Source organism: Salvelinus sp. IW2-2015, unplaced genomic scaffold (genome assembly GCF_002910315.2).
Source record: "Salvelinus sp. IW2-2015 unplaced genomic scaffold, ASM291031v2 Un_scaffold16312, whole genome shotgun sequence".
NCBI lineage: Eukaryota > Metazoa > Chordata > Actinopteri > Salmoniformes > Salmonidae > Salvelinus > Salvelinus sp. IW2-2015.
In genome coordinates, this window is record NW_019957531.1 from 551,384 (window position 1) to 576,440 (window position 25,057).

The 25,057-nt window shown below is 41.5% G+C and overlaps 2 protein-coding genes and 1 long non-coding RNA gene across 5 annotated transcripts in view; 1 reads left to right on the forward strand and 2 right to left on the reverse strand.

Annotated features, from left to right (window-relative positions):
- LOC112080400 (zinc finger protein 329) overlaps window positions 1-15,160 on the reverse strand; it is a 24,081-nt gene extending 8,921 nt beyond the window's left edge. The window contains exons 1-3 of one of the 2 annotated variants that reach the window (XM_024146153.2): window positions 13,429-15,160; window positions 13,185-13,288; window positions 8,342-8,444 (exon numbers count right to left, since the gene is read on the reverse strand). In XM_024146153.2, coding sequence (XP_024001921.1) covers window positions 8,342-8,444; window positions 13,185-13,288; window positions 13,429-13,714 — 493 coding nt within the window. In that variant the 5' untranslated portion in view covers window positions 13,715-15,160. The remainder of the gene's footprint in view (window positions 1-8,341; window positions 8,445-13,184; window positions 13,289-13,428) is intronic. The other variant, XM_024146152.2, reaches the window with a different exon arrangement.
- LOC112080405 (equilibrative nucleoside transporter 1) overlaps window positions 1-25,057 on the forward strand; it is a 287,889-nt gene that overhangs the window by 63,928 nt on the left and 198,904 nt on the right. The gene's annotated exons all lie outside the window — the stretch shown is intronic.
- On the reverse strand, window positions 17,127-20,022 carry LOC112080389 (uncharacterized). Its single transcript, XR_002896174.2, has 3 exons — window positions 19,570-20,022; window positions 17,971-18,260; window positions 17,127-17,490 (listed from the first exon to the last, which is right to left on the reverse strand). It is a non-coding gene; the product is annotated as an uncharacterized lncRNA (long non-coding RNA).

The following is a 25,057-nucleotide window of genomic DNA, read 5'->3' on the forward strand; positions in this document are numbered from 1 at the left end:
AGAATGAATGGGGCCATGTATCGTGAGATTTTGAGTGAAAACCTCCTTCCATCAGCAAGGGCATTGAAGATGAAACGTGGCCGGGGCCTTCAGCATGACAATGATCCCAAACACACCGCCCAGGCAACGAAGGAGTGGCTTCGTAAGAAGCATTTCAAGGTCCTGGAGTATGGGGTTGAGTCTCCAGATCTCAACCCCATAGAAAATCTTTGGAGGGAGTTGAAAGTCCGTGTTGCCCAGCAAAAGCCCCAAAACATCACTGCTCTAGAGGAGATCTGCATGGAGGAATGGGCCAAAATACCAGCAACAGTGTGTGAAAACCTTGTGAAGACTACAGAAAACGTTTGACCTCTGTCATTGCCAACAAAGGGTATATAACAAAGTATTGAGATAAACTTTTGTTATTGACCAAATACTTATTTTCCACCATAATTTGCAAATAAATGTATTAAAAATCCTACAATGTGATTTTGTGGATTTTTTTTCTTCTTCATTTTGTCTGTCATAGTTGAAGTGTACCTATGATGAAAATTACAGGCCTCTCTCATCTTTTTAAGTGGGAGAACTTGCACAATTGGTGGCTCACTAAATACTTTTTTGCCCCACTGTACATAGGTATTCATACCCTTTGCTATGAGACTCGAAATTGAGCTCAGGTACATTGTCGCCATTGACCATCCTTGAGATGTTTCTACAACTTGGAGTCGACCTGTGGTAAATTCAATTGATTGGACATGATTTGGAAAGGCACACACCTGTCTATATAAGGTCCCACAGTTGGCAGTGCATGTCAAAGCAAAAAGCAAGCCATGAGGTCGAAGGAATTGTCTGTAGAGCTCCTAGACAGGATTGTGTCGAGACACAGATCTAGGAAAGGGTTTTCTGTAGAGCTGGGAAAGGGTACCAAAAAATGTCTGCAGCATTGAAGGTTCCTAAGAATGGCCTCCATCATTCTTCAAGGGAAGAAGTTTGGAACCACCAAGACTCTTCCTAGAGCTGGCCGCCAAAAGGCATCTAAAGGAAACAAGATTCTCTGGTCTGATTAAACCAAGACTGAACTCTTTGGCCTGAATGCCAAGCGTCACATCTGGAGGAAACCTGGCACTATCCCTACGCAGAAGCATGGTGGTGGCGGCATTATGCTGTGGGGATGTTTTTTGGAGGCAGGGACCGAAAAACTAGTCAGGATCGAGGGAAAGATGAACGGAACAAATTACAGAGCGCTCAGGATCTCAGACTGGGGCGAAGGTTCACCTTCCAACAGGACAACGACCCTAAGCACACAGCCAAGACAACATAGGAGTGGTTTCGAGACAAGTCTCTGATTGTACTTGAGTGGCCCAGCCAGAGCCTGGACTTGATCCCGATCTAACATATCTGGAGACCGGAAAATAGCTGTGTAGCGATGCTCCCCATCCAACCTGACAGAGCTTGAGAGGATCTGAAGAGAAGAATGGGAGAAACTCCCCAAACGTCATACTCAAGAACACTCAAGGCTGTAATCGCTGCCAAAGGTGCTTCAACAAAGTACTGAGTAAAGGGTCTGAATTAGAGGTCGACCGATTATGATTTTTCAACGCTGAAACCGATACCAATTATTGGAGGACCAAAAAAAGCCGATACCGATTCAGTCGGCCGATCATTTTTATTTGTTTATTTGTAATAATGACAATTACAACAATACTGAATGAACACTTATTTTACCTTAATATAATACATCAACAAAATCAATTTAGCCTCAAATAAATAATGAAACATGTTCAATTTGGTTTAAATAATGCAAAAACAAAGTGTTGAAGAAAGTAAAAGTGCAATGTAATGTGCCATGTAAAAAAGCTACCGTTTAAGACTTCCAGACTCCCTCTGCCTACCCAAGGACGTCAGAGGACAAAAATCAGTTAACCACCTAACTGAGGAACTCAATTTAACCTTGCGCAATACCCTAGATGCAGTTGCACCCCTAAAAACTAAAAACATTTGTCATAAGAAACTAGCTCCCTGGTATACAGAAAACACCCGAGCTCTGAAGCAAGATTCCAGAAAATTGGAACGGAAATGGCGCCACACCAAACTGGAAGTCTTCCGACTAGCTTGGAAAGACAGTAGCGTGCAGTATCGAAGAGCCCTCACTGCTGCTCGATCACAATTAAGTTGGAAAAATAGGATGGACTATAAGAACATTCCGAAATTTATTTTTGATACTGTCGCAAAGCTAACTAAAAAGCAGCATTCCCCAAGTGAGGATGGCTTTCACTTCAGCAGTAATAAATTCATGAACTTCTTTGAGGAAAAGATCATGATCATTAGAAAGKAAATTACGGACTCRTCTTTAAATCTGCYTATTCCTCCAAAGCTCAGCTGTSCTGAGTCTGCACAACTCTGCCAGGACCTAGGATCAAGAGAGACACTCAAGTGTTTTAGTACTATATCTCTTGAKACAATGATGAAAATAATCATGGCCTCTAAACCTTCAAGCTGCATACAGGACCCTATTCCAAACTAAACTACTGAAAGAGCTGCTTCCTGTGCTTGGCCCTCCTATGTTGAACATAATAAACGTCTCTCTATCCACCGGATGTGTACCAAACTCACTAAAAGTGGCAGTAATAAAGCCTCTCTTGAAAAAGCCAAACCTTGACCCAGAAAATCTAAAAAACTAAAAATCGGCCTATAATCGAATCTTCCATTCCTCTCAAAAAAAATTGAAAAAGCTGTTGCGCAGAAACTCACTGCCTTCCTGAAGACAAACAATGTATACGAAATGCTTCAGTCTGGTTTTAGACCCCATCATAGCACTGAGACTGCACTTGTGAAGGTGGTAAATAACCTTTTAATGGCGTCAGACCGAGACTGTGTTTCAGACATAAGGAAGTGGATGGCTGAAAACGTTCTACTTTTAAACTCGGACAAAACAGAGATGCTTGTTCTAGGTCCCAAGAAACAAAGAGATCTTCTGTTGAATCTGACAATTAATCTTGATGGTTGTAAAGTCGTCTCAAATAAAACTGTGAAGGACCTCGGCGTTACTCTGGACCCTGATCTCTCTTTTGACGAACATATCAAGACTGTTTCAAGACAGCTTTTTTCCATCTACGTAACATTGCAAAAATCAGAAACTTTCTGTCCAAAAATGTAGCAGAAAAATTCATCCATGCTTTTGTTACTTCTAGGTTAGACTACTGCAATGCTCTACTTTCCGGCTACCCGGATAAAGCACTAAATAAACATATCAGTTAGTGAGCTTAAATACGACGGCGCATAAAAATCCCTGCCACACGTAGAAACCACGCAAAAAATTGTGAAAAATACATCATATTGTACTTTTACCACCTAATTAATGTCGTCTCTCACACTATATCGACATCGAGCGAGGCTTCCACACCACGTTATCATGCACAGGTGTCAGAGGCCGGCTGACTTCAGATGTGATTGAATACAGGGGAGTCTTTCGCACTCAACTTACAAAGACTTACTACAGCGCGCGTCTGGTCTCACACGCCTACCCAGGGACACATAGTCTTCTTCTGTCACCTCTCATACATTTGGGTCCTAATCTTCACACCCATACACGAGCTCCCATTGCGCATACTGCTACCAGACACGTAACACCACTACACGGGAGACTATCACCAAACGCCAGAAGTCTACTGCGCGCACGACTCTGCGAGAGTACAAACCATTAGATAGCCTTCCTAAAGCACAGCTAAGCAGTGCTCAATGAACACAATAACGTTTCTCTCAACACTCATGTGGTGTTGATTAAGATGGCCACATGCATCTCACCAACACATCAAGAACGTTTATTTGTTTTTCTGGTTCAGTGCGTGGCGCTGAGCCTAACAAATTTGAGTGGAAATGCACTGTTTGATGATTTAAATAATGGTGCCTTTGCTATTAACTACAGGTGCTTTTTCCTGTACAGGGAAATGGCGTACCTCTCCACAGGTCCTTTAACACTTGCTTTGCAACATCAATGATGATCTATGTTTGGAGAGGTGTTGTACCCCACCAATGTTAGTTGTACGCATAAATATATTTTGCCGTAGTTTACAGTGTATTGATCTTACCACATTGTTTTATCAACCTATCTAAATGGGAATATATAGCGAAAAGTGACTTGTGTTATTTTCTTAGCTTCTCTCTGGAAATGCATATTGTTATAATTAAGTGATAATGCCCGAGAAGCCAGTGTTTTCGTAGGAATTATATTGTCACGGGTGTTTGTTGGAAAATCTGGCTTTGACGGCATTGTCATTTTTTATACAACGATTACCAACATATTCAAATAATGATTGACATATTTTCATTTCTTAACGTTATTTTGATGAATTTAATTCATAATATTTCATCCTTCCACTAGATGTTGGTTTGGTTGCCAGAGACTGACGCCAGTCGTTCAGTTTTTTGTTCTGTATCTATGGATGTGAGCCCAGTTGTTCGTCTAAATGTTCCAACTGCATATGGCTGGCAATGTTTTCTTATCCCTTGCTTTGCTAGCTAGCCAACTAAACGGCTAACTTAACAGTCACGTCAAAACAGTGGCAGCCAGAAATAACAAAGTAGCTGCATTTGCATATGTTTAAGCTGTTTTTCTAGTGACATTTATTCGGGACACCAACCATAACACTGAGCAATGAGGCGCAATACGAACATGTGCTCTCGTCGTCAAGGAGCACTGTTGTCAGAAGATGCTAGCCAACAACGCTGCAAACTAGCTGCACTTGCATTTTTTGTATATTTCATAAAAATGATGCCAGCTGATTCATGATTTCGACCTGGCTAAAGGAACCACTGCCTGCCTGTCTCTCGTCACGACTCCCGAACACGTTCATTACTATGTAACAGCTGGAGATCGTTTCAATTTCAAAATTCAATGTTGCAGAATATCAGAGAGACAGAAGGCAAGGTATACAAATCTCTGCTGTTAAAAACTAAATGTTAAGTGCCAAAATAAATGTGAGATAAGTGTCCAGTGCTTTAATAGTGGAGATCAAGTTTATAAGTCAGAAATGGAACAGAGGCTAAATAGGCATTTATAAAATCATATATTTAACACCATTAGAAAAGTTTGTGCACTGAATAAAATCGAGAATAAAAAAAAAAGAAAACGTTTCAAAAACACACAAAAAAATGGGTAAGCAGTGACAAAAGAAGGGCCATTTAATAAAAATGGAGAAGATGCTGGCAGGGAATTTTCCACTATAGAACCGTCCCAAGTTTTATAGTGGAGGTCTAGACAACACTAACCCATGTAGAACCGCCCAGACTCTGTCTCGAGACTTCTTGAGTCTTTCCAGGCCTCGAATAGACTCCATCCTCTTCAGTGGGTCATATGATTGAGTGTAGTCTGGCCCAGATGTGAAAGGTGAACGGAAAGGCTCTGGAGCAACGAACCGCGCCTTGCTGTCCTGCTGGCGTTCCCCTTACTCCAACTGGTATTCCTCTGCCTCTAACCCTATTACAGGTGAGCTACTGGCTTACGGTGCTCTTTCATGCCGTCCCTAGGAGGGGTCGTCACTTGAGTGGGTTTGAGTCACTGACGGTGATCTTCCTGTCTGGGTTGGCGCCCCCTTGGGTTGTGCCGTGGCGGAGATCTGTGGGCTATACTCGGCCTTGTCTCAGGATGGAAGTTGTGGTTGAAGTTATCCTCCATGGTGTGGGGGCTGTGCTTTGACAAAGTGGGTGGGGTTATATCTTCCGGTTTGGCCCTGTCCGGGGTAATCATTGGATGGGGCCACATGTCTCCTGACCCCTCCGTCTCAGCCTCCAGTATTTATGCTGCAGTAGTTTGTGTTGGGGCTAGGGTCAGTTTGTTAATTCTGGAGTACTTCTCCTGTCTTATCCGGTGTCCTGTGTGAATTTAAGTAGTGCTCTCTCTAATTCTCTTCTTCTTTCTCCGGAACCTGACCCTAGGACCATGCTCAGGACTACCTGGCATGATGACTCCTTGCTGTCCTAGTCCACCTGGCCGTGCTGGCTCCAGTTTCACAATGTTCTGCCTGCGGCTATGGAACCCTGACCTGTTCACCTGACGTGCTACCGCCCAGACTGCTGTTTTCCCCATAACTTTCTACTTTGAGACCGCAGGGAGTGGTAGAAGATACTCTTAATGATCGGTCTTATGAACAAGCACTGACATTTACTCCTGAAGGTGCTGACTGCTGCTACTCTCGACAACTACTGTGATTATTATTATTGACCATGCTGGTATGTTTTATGTAACTATTTTAGCGTAACCACCTGCACATGTTTCTTGTTATAATCTCATCACATCCGGGCACAGCAAGAAGGAACTGCACCCCGACCTAGCCGTCCTCTCTAGGTTTCTTCCAGGAGTTTTTAGGCTCTTTCTAGAGGAGTTTGCTTCACTAGCCACCGTGCTTCTACACCTGCATTGCTTGCTGTTTGGGGTTTTAGGCTGGGTTTCTGTACAGCACTTTGAGATATCAGCTGATGTAAGAAGGGCTATATAAATAAATTTGATTTAAGTTCCTTGCTCAGAACATTAAAACATATGAAAGCTGGTGGTTCCTTAACATGAGTCTTCAATATTCCCAGGTAAGAAGTTATAGGTTGTAGTTATTATAGGAATTATAGGACTATTTCTCTCTATACCATTTTATATTTCATATGCCTTTGACTATTGGATGTTCTTATTAGCACTTTAATATTGCCAGTGTAACAGTATAGCTTCCGTCCCTCTACTCGCCCCTACCTGGGCTCGAACCAGGAACACATCGACAACAGCTACCCTCGAAGCATCGTTACCCATCGCTCCACAAAAGCCGCGGCCCTTGCAGAGCAAGGGGAACAACTACTTCAAGGTCTCAGAGCGAGTGACGTCACCGATTGAAACGCTATTAGCGCACACCCCGCTAACTAGCTAGCCATTTCACATCGGTAACACCAGCCTAATCTCGGGAGTTGATAGGCTTGAAGTCATAAACAGCTCAATGCTTGAAGCACAGCGAAGAGCTGCTGGCAAACGCACGAAAGTGCTGTTTGAATGAATGCTTACGAGACTGCTGCTGCCTACCACCCCTCAGTCAGACTGCTCTATCAAATCATATAATTAAGTCTAACATAACACACATATATACGAGCCTTAGGTCATTAATATGGCCAAATCCAGAAACTATCATCTCGATAACAAAACATTTATTCTTTCAGTGAAATACGGAACCGTTCCGTATTTTATCTAACGGGTGGCATCCATAAGTGTAAATATTCCTGTTACATTGCACAACCTTTAATGTTATGTAATAATTACGTAAAATTCGGACAAATTAGTTTGCAACGAGCCAGGCGGCCCAAACTGTTGCATATACCCTGACTCTGCGTGCAATGAACGCAAGAGAAGTGACACAATTTCCCTAGTTTAATATTGCCTGCTAACCTGGATTTCTTTTCACAAAATATGCAGGGTTAAAAAAATATACTTCTGTGTATTGATTTAAGAAAGGCATTGATGTTTATGCTTAGGTACATTCGTGCAATGATTGTGCTTTTTGAGAAAATGCGCTTTGTTAAATCATCCCCCGTTTGGCGAAGTTGGATGTCTTTGTTAGGAAGAAATAGTCTTCACATAGTTCGGAATGAGCCAGGCGGCCCAAACTGCTGCATATACCCTGACTCTGTTGCACAGAACGCAAGAGAAGTGACACATTTTCCCTAGTTAAAAGAAATTCATGTTAGCAGGCAATATTAACTAAATATGCACGTTTAATGCTAGCTAGCACCTTACCATGGCTCCTTGCTGCACTCGCATAACAGGTAGTCAGCCTGCCACGCAGTCTGCTCGTGGAGTGCAATGTAATAGGCCATGATCGGTGTCCAAAAATGCCGATTACCGATTGTTATGAAAACTTGAAATTGGCCCGAATTAAAATCGGCCATTCCGATTAATCGGTGGACCTCTAGGCTGAATACTTATGTAAATATGATATTTCCGTTTTTTATTTTTAATCCATTTGCTAAAAACATTTAAAACGTGTTTTTGCTTTGTCATTATGTGGTAGTGTGTAGATTGAAAAGGGAAAAAACTTTCCGAATGCACTGTAAATCTAGTCTATATGAAAGCCTAAATATTGGCATGAAATCTGAAGCATTTATAATGAAATCAAATGTAATCATTGTATCAGTACACAGTCCAACATTATTACAATCATTTTACATGACAGCATTTTTTTTTTTTTTTTTTTACATATATAAAAGCTTGGTATATTCATGGGAAAAGGCAAAATGGTACAGCCCACAACCTAATGAGATGTGCGTAATACAACACTTTTTCCCAAAAGGCATAAGGAAAAGACTTGATTTAGTTGGTCTCCCATTTACTTACCGGTGCTCTGTCGCTCTTGTTGGTCATGATTCTCCCAGGCTTCTTCCCGCCTCTCCTCTTTGATGGTAGGTGATTTGGGCTTTATATCATTGAATGCTGCAGGCTGTTGGACACAATGTAGTGTAAAATCAGTTGGGATACCAGATATCCAGTGCCTTCAGAAAGTATTCATAACCCTTGACTTATTCCACATTTAGTTTTGTTACAGCCTGTATTCAAAATGGATTAAATAGATTTCTCTCACCCATCTACACACCAATAACGACAAAGTGAAAACATGTTTTTAGAAATGTTTGCTAATTTATTGTGGAATAAGTCAAGGGGTATGACTACTTTCTGAATGCACTGTAACTGGGAATAATCCCCTAACTGAGAAAATGTACTCTATTCACATGTCAGTCAAAGAAAACTGAAAGAGATATAACTTAAGAACACTAACAACACAGTAAACAGGTAAAACAGCACCGCTTGAATGCAAGATGACCACTAGCATGGGTGGGCTATAGGTAGGGACGTGAAACGTTCAGGTTGCTGCACAGACACAATGAATGCTCTAATCTTGGGAGCGCCCGGAGCGTTTTTACTCTCTAAATAATTAAGAAATGTGTCATTGTTGCAATAGTAGTTTCATCTTAAATTGGCATGTTGAATTATTTTGCCATATGATATTTTTTACATTGTGCTAATTTCCCTAATGTGGTCAGTTCGTGTTAGTTACTACCTTACACAAGCTTGCATTTTCACCCAATACAACTTAGTGGAATTACACATCCTTTTACCTCAGATTGGTAATTTTAGAATAAAAATTGACACGATGACATAAGATCGGTTGCTTAACCCTTAATAGGGCTAAATTAAAATGTTTCTTACAGAAGAAATATGAAAAGTATATGCATAACCATGGTAACAACTGACAGGGAACAGTTTTGATCACAAAGGTGAGGACATAACAGTTCACCTGACAAGACTGAATCCAAACATTACACTGTTGATTTTGTGAATTTTACATTTACTGTACTTTTCAGTGCATTTGTGGAGAAATTCTGAAAATACTCTGGATACATTCAGTAACATGCTAAGAATATTCCTGGAAAATGTGGGGTAGGTGCAACATAAGATAACAAAATGACAAGGGTTTGAGTGAGAGGACTAAACTGGTGTCTCCAAGTGGCCACACACCTCTCCAAAGTGTGCACAGCTCCAAAGTAATTTCAATGCACTTTTATGACTCAGAGTCTTCAACTATAAGCTTTTTGAAGTACTCCTAGCTGTGCCGTTGAGGTACTAGAGCTAGCACAATTGTAGTTGTTTTTTTTGGAACATAACCCTGCATCCCTGCCAACACAATTACTGTTGTTTACGCAATCCAAAAACAGTCCATTATAAATCACAATCTGGGTAAAGTGGGCATCATTTAAATTCTGTTCTATTGCAAACATGACTAGCAAACATGACTAGCTAAGTTATAAAATATGGATCACAGTTTTAGTTTTTGCTGAATTGCATTGTGAAAGCCTATCATAATTTGTGAGACTAGAAAGGAGTCATGAGTGCATTCAGGTGCCTGTGCAGCAGCAAATTCTCCTAACAGTCAAACATAGGCTCATTCTGTTCAGAACAACTAAGGGTATGACGCCATTTCATCTTGTGCATTTCGCATTTCCATATCATGAAACGTATCATGTACATTGTCAATGTTTATGATCACTATGTTTGATGTACATGATACGTTTCATGATATGGAAATGCACATTTCAAATTACGGGTGTTTGGCTTGTTTGTCATCCAAGCGGTATTTATTATAATCCTCAACATCTCATCTTTCAAAATACTTAGTCCTCTTAATTTACAGAATTTCCTTCACTCAGACAACAAAACATGTGAAAATGTTGCCCAATTAGCGGGCGGGACGGGGGCAACTTCTCGTCCCGTGAGGTGCAGCGGTCAGTCAAAACCCATGCAGCGCTGTGAAGTGCAGACCCAGAGCTCTGATGTCATGTATGGCATGTTACAGTACAACCCCTGCGTTCCAATTTAGGCGTTCATCAATGCCCAAATCTGCCATTTTCAACCTGCGTACGAGTTTAAAGGGCTACAACAGATCAATATATTTGGTTTTGTACCGTTGATTTTGTCACACATACTGGGGAGTGCAGGAGTTAAGGCTTCTGCATCCTTCTGTTCAGCTGGCACCTACAAGCGAGTGTGTTCGCATACTCCCTTAAAAAGACCACTTGAAAAATGACAAAAAAAGCAGCAATAGTAGTCTGTCCATCTTGACAATTCATTGAAGACTCCCTACTGTTGACCAATGACCGAGGAAGGGGCGTAGACTTCAGCTACTGAAATTTGGCTTGCCTCGAAAAAAAGGTTGTGTGCACGAACAGCCGAAATAACTCTTGCCAAAAAACAAAACAAACCAAAACATAAAAATGTCTGAACTGTTTCGGATGGTAAGCATGCAGACTGAGGCCTTTAGTATTCAGAGTTAATTTTAGGACTCAAATGGCAGGGAACATTTTGGGAGGTCTCGCTATTAAAGTCACTAGCCAATACACGGATTTGACAGTCCAACTATCACTTAAATAGCAGCCAACCATTATCACTTGATATCTTATGGCGTGTCGTGATTCGTTGAAGTTAACTTAAAGAAGTGGTTTGTTCCTGCTAGGAAGTTGTTCCTAATGTTTTGTCCACTCAGTGTATGTGATCGTATACTTAGGATGTAAGCAAGGTTTGAACTGATTATATTTTTGTCAAATGTGATATCCGTTCGGGCTTCTTGCGGTCAATTTGCATTCTACAAATTATTTGTAATTATGTTCCGGGCCCCTGACCATCGGCTCAATAAAAGAATCGGCCTGTGGTTGTTTCTACACTATACAAAAATATAAACGCAACATGTAAAGTGTTGGTCCCATGTTTCATGAGCTGAAATAAAAGATTCCAGAAATGTTCCATACGCACAAAAAGCTTATTTCTCTCAAATGTTGTACACAAATTAGTTTACATCCCTGTTAGTGAGCATTTCTCCTTTGCCAAGAAAATCCATCCACCTGACAGGTGTGGCATATCAAGAAGCTGATTTCAACAGCATGATCATTACACAGGTGCACCTTGTTCTGGGGACTATAAACAGCCACTCTAAAATGTGCAGTTGTCACACAACAATGTCTGAAGTTGAGGGAGCATGCACTTGGCATGCTGACTGCAGGAATGTCCCCCAGAGCTGTTGCCAGATACTTTAACATTAAATTCTCTGCCATAAGCAGCCTCCAACATAGTTTTAGAGAATTTGACAGCCTCAAAACCGCAGACCACGTGTATGGCGTTGTGCGTAAGAAGGGTTTGCTGATGTCAACATTGTGAACAGAGTGATAACGGGATGGTGGGGGTGGGGTTATGGTATGGGAAGGCATAAGCTACGGACAACGAACACAATTGCATTTTATCGATGGCAATTTGAATGCACAGAAATACCGTAACAAGATCCTGAGGTCCATTTTTTTAAAGGTATCTGTGACCAACAGATGCATATCTGTATTCTCAGTCATGTGAAATCCCCAAATTAGGGCCTAAGGAATTTATTTAAATTGACTGATTCTCATATGAACTGTAACTCAGTAAAATCTTTGAAATGTTGCATGTTGTGTTTATATTTTAGTTCAGCATAGTTTATTGCTAAATTGTAATTACTTCGCAACTATGGCCTATTTATTGCCTTACCTCCTTAATTTGCACACTCTGTATACATATTTTTCTATTGTGTTATTGACTGTACGTTTGTTTATTCCATGTGTAACTCTGTGTTGTTGTTTTTGTTACACTGCTTTGCTTTATCTTGGCCAGGTCGCAGTTGTAAATGAGAACTTGTTCTCAACTGGCCTACCTGGTTAAATATAGATGAAATGTAAACATTTTTTTTTATCCCTGATGTATTGGTTATTCCAAGTTTCTGTGTGGCCTTTGAACACTGTTAAAGAGCGCTACACCCCAAACGTCTGTTCTATTGATTTCAGCATGAAATCAATGGAAATGATTAACAAAAAAAGTGTGATACCGCGTTGGCGACCTACTTGAATCAAAATGAAACACATAAAAATGTGATTATCCTCTAAAAAGTGATGTACACATTATTCCCAGATGGTTTTTGAGCTGTGTTAAGTTAACAAGAAGTGCAGCCTCATCTCTCCCTCTCGCACAATTGATTTCAAAGGAATTGACAAAGCAGTGTTGTGTTTCTCTTTCTGTTTTCGTCACCCCTGTATCCAAATGTAACATTCCAAAATGTAGCTTACTGTGTTCTGCAGGTTATCATTTAACCAGTGATTTAAAACGTCATCCAGTTTCCATGTGGTTTTTAGTTTTGGTAGTTTCAAGTGGCAATAAATGAATGACTGATTTATTGCCAATTGTCAAAACAACAGGGGTTTAGGTATTTATGCAGTTTTTACAAGGTGCTTTCTTAAAAATAGTCAATGTGTATATATCAAACTGTTTCTGCATATTGGTTTATTGACTTGGACACAAATTGTGTTTTGACATTGGGCTATTTTTCAAAATGTCAACAGCAAGCAGCTACAGCATAATTTTCAACTTAATTTTTAGGCATTTAAATGTAACTTTCAAAATGTATTTCCAATAGTATTGTATTTAACCAGGTAATAATTGCTGAATGGGTCAAAAACAACGTGCTGTGATTTATTTATTTTGATGATATACCAGAAATCACCAAAACGGGTTTGCACTGCTTACTAGGTTATTTTTGCTTCCAGACCTGGCTGTGTTGATAAGCACTGAAATATTGTGGGAAATGGGGAACACATGCACAAGTAAAGCTTACCTTTCTCTGTGTGGTAGTCTGTCCAGTGTCACCTGAAGACTTTCCCTCCCTAAAAAGGCTGGTGACCAACTGGGAATCAACTGCTCTCAGACATTGAATATCGCCTAAAATGAGTAAACATGAGAAATGGTTTGCATCCACACACGTATTAACGCTGTCTTGATAAAGTGGTTTCGTTTATAAAATGATGTTGTAACTAATAAATGTTGCTAGTACGTGCTCTAATGGCACGACCAAATCTTACAGCTTGATGTTCTTTTCGATTCCATGTCATGGTGAGCTCGAGAGCAGCTGTGCGCGAGGATGGAGCTTCCCATTCCCGCTCTCAGAGTACTTGCACGAGACACTTTCAGGTCCATCAGCCGTAGTTTCCTCCTCAAAGCTTCATTCTCCTTCTGCCCTCGAGATATCTCGGAATGCAGGACCGCATAGCCATTGTCAACAAGCTCGCAGATTTCAACCACGGCCGCGTTGGCCAAAACCTCCATGATGGAGGCTAGTTGAGTGTGAAGGGCAAAGGAATTTGCCATTTTCGGAAACAAAAATTCCCTCCGAATAAGTTAATGGATGAACTGTACAATTTTTTTTATGTATAAGTATAGAAGCATGTGCATTTAGTGTAGCATCACTAAAATGTAAACAGTGGCGGCATTATTCTTGCTAGGTCTTGCTTATTCATACTAGCTTCTTGATCAGCATCTTCTTCGAGGTTTATTGGCCGACTACACACATGTGTATTGCGCCACCTACTGTACGGGGTAGTAAAAAAAAATACCCCCCAAAGAAAATTATGTTTTGGATTTACAAATTCATACTTATTACCAAAAACACTAACCAAATTCACGCTACTACCCTGAATTTCAAACAAAAAAACTACTCCAGTCGGTTTAAATATTCAGATCCCTACACAGGCTCAGGAACATGGGAGGGGGAGGGGGAACCTCTTCATTCAGTATTCCCTGTAACATTTTATCTGTAAAGTCCTGGAGATCCATAAATCTATTTGCCGCCTTCACAATGATGTCTAGCTTCTTAGATTTCGTTAGTTTGACTTCTGAAATGTATCACTTGCGCTACAAACGCAACACATTTCATCTTCACTATTAGTGTTTGGGGATCCTTCTCCTGCATGGCATTCACTGCAGACTGTGGGACATCCACTACCATCTACTCTCTACGCACTCCAGCTATTTTCACTGCCTCTACATATAATATCTGCTGGATGACCCTGATCCTAGTTACTGCGACCTCCTTCATCATTACAGGGCACTCCGAGAACTCTGGAACATGATTCCCATCACAATTACAACATGTTTAATCTGACTCTTCAACTACTACATATTTATTCCTTCGACAAACACTTGCCAAGTATCCAAACTTTTTACAATTGTAACACTGTAGCGGCTTCTGTGAGTGCGGTCTCACTGCATATATCCCATATCCAGGTTTTACATACGTTTGGAGAACCACTTCATCAAACGACAGTAAAATCGATAGGCTTTGCTCCTTCTTTCTGTCTATTATTCGATTCAAACTACGTGCTCCTATCATTCCTGGAATGTTATCCCTAAAACCACACGGTCTCTATATCCAACGAGACACCTCGATCAGCGACTCGTCAGCAAAACAAAAAAGTACATCCGGGACACGAAATTGCGAATTTAAAAAATAAAAGTCCCCCACGTAATAGTAGACAAGTTTCAATAACAGGGCTTAATTTGAACCGGAACCTCTCCATTTTGAACTGTTTTGTTCCGCAACTTATTTAGCCGTATCCGGTACCTCTCCTGACATGAACAATAATAGTCACTTTTTGCAATGTAAAAATTTGAATAAAACGATCAAAGTTAATTAGAGTTGCCTCTTCGTTAATTTTCCTGCAACCAAAAAAAAAACAATGTGAAAAAAATTATTTTCAGCCCGGGCCTAATATTCCACCCGATACAATTGCAATCCGTCGATATAATCGACAACTATCATCAGAAATCAAACAATATGAATCAGACAGTGGGGCGCCGCCTGACCTACTAGTAGATCAGATGGTTCAAATCAACGTTTCATATCGTCGTGTAAATGCACTGTAGATCGAATTGCACTCAATGAATGTTATTCCCTACTATGGGTCATATTAGCGGGCTATCCCGTGGTAAAAACACTTTTTAAAAATGTATTATGTACCTTTGACGAAGGGAAAGGACATCAGAAGATCTTCTTCTAATTTCAGTTAAAGCACAATAAAAATGACCATTACTGCCTACTCGAAAATTACGCTATGAAACGCTGATTTAAACCTTCTGACCAACTAGTGGGTCAGGCGGCGCCCCACTGTCTGATTCATATCGCGTGATTTCGATTATATCGACTAATTGGTTTTGTATGGGGTGAATATTCTAAGAGTTGATTCGGGTTGGGGTGGCCCGTTTCATGGTTCGCGGAACAATTGTAGCCTATGTTTGAGACCAACGCATAGCCGTTGCTGTGTGATAAGCGTGACAGTATCTCTTACATAACTAGAATGAGATTCACTTTCTATGATCTCTCTCCTTCTCTGCTCTGATAGACATGAGCCTGCAACTCTAATCTCTCCAGCGTTGCACTTCATCATTTATTTCCTTATAGAATCAAAGCCGCGAAAGGGGTTCTTAAGGAACTGCAGCACCCCTGATCAATTTAAATAAATGTGTCAAAGTCATTGATTGCCTCCCCTATATCTGTCGCTTCCTCAGTTTCATTCACGTGTCTACTTTGATGTTTTTTTTTTGTTTCTCTTGGCCAGACGCTGTTCTTGCTTTGTTTATGTCTATTTATTATTAAATCCTCACCATGTACATGCTTCCCGTCTCCCAGTGTCTGTCGTCTCAAGACCGTTACAGAATTGCATGAAGTGCGTTTTGAAAAGGGACATTTTTTCCTGGATCCTAGGCTACAGAAATGGTTCCCCATGTGTGCAACTTCTGTAAATGTCTCTACTCTACTGCTCTATGCTCTACTGCTCTAAGCTAGCCAGCTAACGTTAGCTGGCTAGCTTTATGGGTGTTGTGACATGAGTATGAAATTGTAATTATGTTTGTTTAATGTTTTAGGGACTCCTGAAACAACCAGCATACCAGGCTGTCGTCTTGTGAAACAGTTGATGTAAAACATTTCGCTAGCTAAAGCGTTTACTACAAATTGAATGTACAATTTTGTAAGCTTGCCTTGCTGATATTTGCCATGTAATGCAGTTATTGTGCAGTAGAGGATAAAAATACCTGTATGCCTATGGATGTGAAGCTAGCTATGTAGCCAATCTTTGTATGGACCCTAAAACGTTTGGTATACATATTAGTTCAGAACCTAGCTATGAACCTCAGCTATCATAGCCAGCTGTATCAACTTCAAATTGGTCTGAATTACATTAATGAAGCCTATGGATTGAGTGTAATATAACTTTGTGCCAAGGATACAAGTCGGATATACATGTAGTTATTGCCATGCATGAGATCCCCACATTGTAGCCTGTACATTTAATATATTGTCTGATCATGTACTCTACCTTGGCAAATAAAGGTGCAGTATTTTTCAGTCATATCCAAAACCAGGAGTATCAAATTCCAGTCTTTGAATGATGCTGTGTCTGTGCATATGTATTACAAATATACACTTAAACAGTGTTTACCAATCCTGGGACATCAATGGGCACACATTGTAACTATGCAATAGACTATAAACATGATTTAACTAGTTAAAGGCTGATTTGTAATTCATATATACAGAAATATAATTTAAAAAACAGTACACTACACTTCCTTTGCATCATGTAAATACTCTAAAACCGGTTAGTCTCAATATCTAATTTCCTTCATCTGCATCGATCTGAGAAACACAGGATAGGTGTAGCATTTAATCAAATGAGACACTTAATTTCAACCAGTAGAGAATGTGAAACGCTTTATTGAAAGAAGTTAATTATCCAAGTGTTATGAATACATAATAGATGTATTATAATTGTAATTTTATAAATACAAGTTCAATCTGTACTTCAATGCACATCTGGTGTGCATTATAAAAACAGGAAGAAAGAGGTGGCGAGAGAGGTGTAAAAGAGAATGGGAAAGAGGTAACAGAGGATCAGGGAAGACAGCATATGATTAATGAATCACAGTGCTACCCTAATATTCTCTGTTCATCATAATTACATAATAGTGTCTCTAGTGGTGTCTCCTAACCAGCCTTGGGCTCCCAGTCAGCCCAAAGGTTATCTTAATAGCGGGTGAGTTGGCAATGACTGGACTCAGGGTTGGCATCCTCTCACATCAAGACATACCTGCAGACGAGAGACAGATGGAGACAGAGAGCATGTTTAAGCCTTGTTTTTAAAAAAAATATTCTGCCTGTCATCAATCATCAGGAGGTGAAATGCAAAGCTGACCTTGGATCATTAATTCTGGGACTACATATATCTGTATTTCAATGTAAAGCATCTCTTTAATAATACTTCCTGTTGACCTGACCAAGGTCAACACCTGGGTGGACTTAAAATAGCCTGTTTTGTTTTGTACAGATATCACATCCTTACCTAAACAGAACCCTCACCTGAGATGTAGAAGTCAAAGGGAGAGAAACTGAAAATTGAATAAATGCAGTTGACATAGCTAAGTAAATGGAAGAATACTCTTATTACAATGTGGGTGGCTCTTAAAAAAATAGCCTTTGGTTGTGCAAAGTGTAGTCTATGGTGTTGCCAGGGAACAGCACCCTCATCGAAGTAGTATCAAATCAAATTTATTTATATAGCCCTTCTTACATCAGCTGATATCTCAAAGTGCTGTACAGAAACCCAAGTACAGAAAGAAGTAGGAGGTAAAGATCTCCTGCACACAGATTGCCTCTCTTGCTGTGTTGTTGGACCCCATCCTTGAAACATCCTGCAGAGCAGCAGACTTCTCCTCTGGCACATGGCAGCGAGCTGTATATCCCCTCCTGGACCTTGTGTCCATCCTCATGAAGTTATGCAGGACACAGGAAGACTTCACACGCCTGAATTCCCCCAAGAGGCAGTCCCAGATGGCTCTGGTCACCCAACCTTGCAGTGCCCTACACGGTAAATGTAGGCAATCGTTTTGAAAAAATATCTAGTTACAAGGCATCTGTAGTGTAGTAACCTGGTATATTTATGTTTACCAATAGATGGCAGTATTGACTCAAGACGGGGGTTTGCTTTGCGTTATCCGTAGCCGTTTTCTTTGCCATATAACCATGCTCGAGAAAGCCTCAGCAAGTTTATGCCAGGTGCATTAGGGTATGTTATTCTAAATTACCATTAAATACTCTATTAAACACTAAACCATCAATCTAAGAAGCCTCTTGAGATACTAGATATTTGGCGACGAGGATGTCTGCGTTGGATTTGTTTTCCACGAACTCAACTGAGTGTTTAGCGTGCGACGCTGGATGTGCGACTCAAGTGAGTGGTGGAAGATTCTGAAGGATTGATTCCTTGGATACGGGTAGTACAAATTATTGACTGTGAGGGGAGAGATAATCGGAAAAGATGGCTTTGGCAACAATAGGCTCGCTACCACCATTTGATCCAAAGAAAATCAGGAATGGGAGGAGTACTGTAAAATAATGAAACATTTATTTGCTGCTAAGATAATAACTCTTGCCGTTATACAGAAATCCATACTGTACGCGTTGTCGGTGCACAAACATACAGCTTAATGAGAAACCTGTTGGGCCCAGATAAACCAGGAGAAAAGTCATTCATAGATCTAGTCGACCTATTAAAATATCTCTTCAACCTCAAACCCAGTTAAATAGTGCCACGATTAAAGTTTGATTCACGCATGAGAAAACCTACCAAATCAGAGGGGGAATATGTGGCTGAGTTGAGAACTAGCACTGGACTGTAACTATGTGAATACATTATCGCAAATGCTACGCGATCGGCTGGTGTGTGGGATTAATGATGACAGGATACATATGCTTGTTATCAGAGCCTAATCTCACGTTTGAGAATGGACTCAAACTGGCCCAGGCCATGGAGTCCACGAATAGAAATGCACTGGATTATTCAGACAAGGGGCGCAACTGCATGCCATACAGTAAAGGAGAGTAGCTCTGAGCGCGCTGAATTTCAAAGAGGGGAAACAGCGGGGCAGCAGGTCCAGCGCGCTATCGACTGTGCCGCAAAAGCATGCTTGAGCGGCAGTGTCGATATCCGCGATTATAAACCCAGGGTCGTTAGCCAATAGAGGGTGGGTATAATTTGTGGAACGTTCCAAGAGGAATCTGTTCCAAAAACTTAAATAAGGTCCCCAACAAACAACTCATACAAAATTGTATAGCGGCGGAATAAGATACCGAGTAGGGAGTGGGCTATGTAATTAAGTTTTTCACTCACCACGTTTATTCCGAAAAATGTCTGTCTTCATTCTGGGAGCCTCCACCATTTCTCTTTCGTTGTTTTAGTTATTATTTCCAGTGTGTCTGCATTCGCCGGTGAACTCTACTGCGCCTCAATTAGGCTATCGATATGGTTAACATGTAATTTAACTAATGACTGTTAGCTCCAATATTTTATGAGCTTGGTGGCTTGTACACAGTTCTTACAGATGATACAGCCTACTCGTAATACAGAAACAGTGTAATGAAACAGGCAGGGAGCAGGTCGAGCCCTCGACCTTCTGTTCTAGCTCGAAGTCCAGCGCGCTATCGACTGTGCCGCAAAAGCATGCTTGAGCGGCAGTGTCGATATCCGCGATTATAAACCCAGGGTCGTTACACTACTCCTTCCATTCAAAGAGCGCGTCCTCGCGCTAGCTTTAGACTCAACGTCTCATAGGAACGCGCTCACCGGCCAAGTACACGCACTGTCGTGGATGCAAGGTTCGATCACTTCTGACACCAATGTAATGAAACAGGCAGGTAGCAGGTCTTGAACCCTCGATCTTCTAGCCCGAAGTCCAGCGCGCTATCGACTGCGCGAAGTTAACTTGGCTCAATTACCAGACAGTTAATCAGATAAGAGAGATCGGTTCCCAATTTAGCCTAACATTATGTTTACATCTGTGCTAGTAATAAGGCTGGTAGTTGATTTTTAAGGTACAGTTATGATAATGGGGATTTGTAATTAAGATTGAGATTGGATTAAAATATGGATAATTGGATGGTTAAATATAACCATAGACTGTCTTATTTTTGCATAGGGCCAACTAAACATGAAAAGAAAGGGAAAGATAGACTTATTTTTAAAGAAGGACCCAGTCTACCACCAGCAGGTCAGAGCTTCTACCAGGCAGTCAGTCACATGCCCAGTTCAGAATTTTAGTTTAGCTTCAGTTTGTAATAGATGATTTTGTCAGATTAAGCCTCATGTCTCAGCCTCCAGTATTTATGCTGCAGTAGTTTGTGTCGGGGGGCTAGGGTCAGTCTGTTATATCTGGAGTATCTCTCCTGTCTTATCCAGTGTCCTGTGTGAATTTAAGTATGCTTTCTCTCTTTCTGTCTTTCTCTCTCTCGGAGGACCTGAGCCCTTAGGACCATGCCTCAGGACTACCTGGCATGATGACTCCTTGCTGTCCCCAGTCCACCTGGCCGTGCTGCTGCTCCAGTTTCAACTGTTCTGCCTGCGGCCATGGAACCCTGTCCTGTTCAGCGGACGTGCTACCTTTCCCAGACCTGCTGTTTTCAACTCTCTAGAGACAGCAGGAGCTGTAGAGATACTCTCAATGATCGGCTATGAAAAGCCAACTGACATTTACTCCTGAGGTGCTGACTTGTTGCACCCTCGACAACTACTGTGATTATTATTATTTGACCATACTGGTCAATTATGAACATTTGAACATCTTGGCCATGTTCTGTTATAATCTCCATCCGGCACAGCCAGAAGAGGACTGGCCACCCCTCATAGCCTGGTTCCTCTCTAGGTTTCTTCCTAGGTTTTGGCCTTTCTAGGGAGTATTTCCTAGCCGCTGTTTTGGGGTTTTAGGCTGGGTTTCTGTACAGCACTTTGAGATATCAGCTGATCTAAGAAGGGCTATATAAATACGTTTGATTTAATTTGATTTTAAAATGTTGGTTGTTGATTCAAGTGTGTTCTTGTTTTGATGGCTGTGGAATTTTATTGTGATTATACCCTAATTGTTCTTGTGTTATTTTAATGTAATAGATGTATCAAGGGATGACACAGAGACCTCTGGCTCTGAGCAAGACAGTGAGCCAGAGCTGCCAGGAGATTTCATCGAGCCCCTTCCAACTGCATCAAGCACCAGATATGCTGTTCCAAAAGGACCCACTGGTAGGCCAGTCCTATACTTTAATCTACACATTTTAGTTAGCAGCTGTTAGTATCTAATCTTGTTATACTTGTTATACCTTAATTATACTTTTCAATAGGGATATGACACATTATTTAATGTGTATTTCAGACATTTCAAGATCCAGAGAAGAGGGTCCTGTACAGCAGTGTTTGAAAACATTTCCCAGAACTCAGTATGTTAAACTAATTTAAATGTTGAAAGATAATGATTAAATAATTCCCACTGAAACCTTATAACTGTATGAAATTGATTAGAATCATACATTTATTATCTGATGGGTTTGTTTAGGTTTAGTCAGTAAAAGTATAATTAATGAGGTGTTTAGTTTTAGTCAGAATTAGGGTAAAACAATATAAACTGTGCAATATGTCTCTAAAGTGTCTTAAACACAGACTGTCTGAGCAAGATTCGGTGCCGACCTTGGCTAGGGGCCACTGAGAGATTTGGGAAAGGACAGGGAGTGATTCTCACGGTCCCTAATCTTTGTCGGCTGGGTAGCAGGACAGTGTGTGCGTAGGATACCTACTGTTGTGTGAAAATGTATGTGTGTATGAACTCTGTTTGTGTGCAAGAGTATGTGCGTAAGGAGCTAGTATAAAATTAATGGTTTTGTACAACTAACCAGCGCTCTCGTAAATAAACTTTCTGACTATCGTAGCTGGGCCTCCGTCTGTTTCATTCAACCAGTTTCTTACAAATCCTGGGTTTCAGACTGAGTAGTTCATTAAATTGGGTTTATGAACATTGAGAACATAATTCTCGTAACAGTATGGTACTAGGAAAAGGGCTTTCAACAGCTCCTGGTATAAGGACAATTCATGGCTTGAATATTCTGTAACTCAAGATTCAACTTATTGTTTCGCCTGTAGGCATTTTTCTCTGCCTTCACATCACAGTCAGGTTTTTGTAACTGGAAAAAAGGCGCTGTTTAAAGATTCGGGGTTTAATCTCCATTTGAAGACAGAGCATCATATCAATGCTATGCATGCTTGGAATCAGCATAAAAGGGCTATTGACAGCAACTCATCGATGTTAGATGTCATAAATGAAGACCGGAAAAATTTACATATATTAAAACAATTGCAGATGTGCTCCTATTAACTGCCACTCAAAATATAATGCAGAGAGGTAATCAAGAGTCTGATGACTCTCACAACAAATGTAATTTTTTGACAAACTTAGAAGAAATAGCAAAGCATGACCCTCTCATAGAGAAAAGGATGAATGCATGTGGCAATCCTAAGTAATTAATTACTAATTAAGCAGCAGCAGCTGAAAAGATGAGCTCCTACAAATATTGAAATTTAAATGTTTTTTTAGAGTAAAGTACATCGAAAAAAAAATCTAAAGAAAACTGCAAACTGAATAGGAGACCAAACAAGCAGCAAACAAAGAAGAAAGGCTTTTGAAAAAGTAACAATTTTTCATAAAATTATACCGTTTTCTTAGCTAGCTAAGTTGTTTACCTGTTGCTAGGCAGTTGCTAGGGACATTCCTGYAAGAAGCTAGCTAGCTAACAAGGAGTGTCTAGTTGGCAGAAGAGAAGAAGGGACAAAGAAGGGACAAAGTGGGACAAAATAAGGACAGAAGAAAAGGGAAAGGGGACATTAAGGTGAAGCAGTCCTCTAAAGACACAAAAGACAATAATACAAGAAACAACACTTCTATTGCCTCTCCCTCTACGATACGCACTTCCGGTTTGGTTTGGAGTGAGTAGTTGCATTCCGCTTTGCTCCACAGGTAGTATTACAGGTAGTATTACATTTCATTTCATTACAGTACAACAGTTTGATTTGTTTGATCTTAGCTGGCTACATAGCCGTCTTTGTATCCAAGATAATTGTGTAGTCTAGAGTAATTGTCGAGGTTACCTAGCCAGTTAGAGGTTACCTAGCCAGCTACACTTTCAAACAAAGTCAACAACGCAGCCACTGCTAGCTAGCCTATTTCACCAGCCAGCAGTACTATATCATTTTAGTCAATAAGATTTTTTGCAACGTAAGCTTAACTTTCTGAACATTCGAGACGTGTAAGTCCACTTGTCATTCCAATCTCCTTTGCATTAGCGTAGCCTCTTCTGTAGCCTGTCAACTATGTGTCTGTCTATCCCTGTTCTTCCTCTCTGCACAGACCATACAAACGCTTCACACCCGCGTGGCCGCTGCTACTCTAACCTGGTGGTCCCAGCGCGCACGACCCACGTGGAGTTCCAGGTCTCAGGCAGCCTCTGGAACTGCCGATCTGCGGCCAACAAGGCAGAGTTCATCTCAGCCTATGCTTCCCTCCAGTCCCTCGACTTCTTGGCACTGACGGAAACATGGATTACCACTGATAACACTGCTACTCCTACTGCTCTCTCCTCGTCTGCCCACGTGTTCTCGCACACCCCGAGAGCTTCTGGTCAGCGGGGTGGTGGCACTGGGATCCTCATCTCTCCCAAGTGGACATTCTCTCTTTCTCCCCTGACCCATCTGTCTATCGCCTCCTTTGAATTCCATGCTGTCACAGTTACCAGCCCTTTCAAGCTTAACATCCTTATCATTTATCGCCCTCCAGGTTCCCTTGGAGAGTTCATCAATGAGCTTGACGCCCTGATAAGTTCCTTTCCTGAGGATGGCTCACCTCTCACAGTTCTGGGTGACTTTAACCTCCCCACGTCTACCTTTGACTCATTCCTCTCTGCCTCCTTCTTTCCACTCCTCTCCTCTTTTGACCTCACCCTCTCACCTTCCCCCCCCTACTCACAAGGCAGGCAATACGCTTGACCTCATCTTTACTAGATGCTGTTCTTCCACTAATCTCATTGCAACTCCCCTCCAGTCTCCGACCACTACCTTGTATCCTTTTCCCTCTCGCTCTCATCCAACACTTCCCACACTGCCCCTACTCGGATGGTATCGCGCGCTCCCAACCTTCGCTCTCTCTCCCCCGCTACTCTCTCCCTCTTCCATCCTATCATCTCTTCCCTCTGCTCAAACCTTCTCCAACCTATCTCCTGATTCTGCTCCTCAACCCTCCTCTCCTCCCTTTCTGCATCCTTTGACTCTCTATGTCCCCTATCCTCCAGGCCGGCTCGGTCCTCCCCTCCTGCTCCGTGGCTCGACGACTCATTGCGAGCTCACAGAACAGGGCTCCGGGCAGCCGAGCGGAAATGGAGGAAACTCGCCCCTCCTGCGGACCTGGCATCCTTTCACTCCTCCTCTCTACATTCTCCTCTTCTGTCTCTGCTGCTAAAGCCAATTTCTACCACTCTAAATTCCAAGCATCTGCCTCTAACCCTAGGAAGCTCTTTGCCACTTCTCCTCCGTCCTGAATCCTCCACCCCCTCCTCCCACCTCCTCCCTCTCTGCTGATGACTTCGTCAACCATTTTGAAAAGAAGGTCGACGACATCCGATCCTCGTTTGCTAAGTCAAACGACACCGCTGGTTCTGCTCACACTGCCCTACCCTGTGCTTTGACCTCTTTCTCCCCTCTCTCTCCAGATGAAATCTCGCGTCTTGTGACGGCGCGGCGCCCAACAACCTGCCCGCTTGACCCTATCCCCTCCTCTCTTCTCCAGACCATT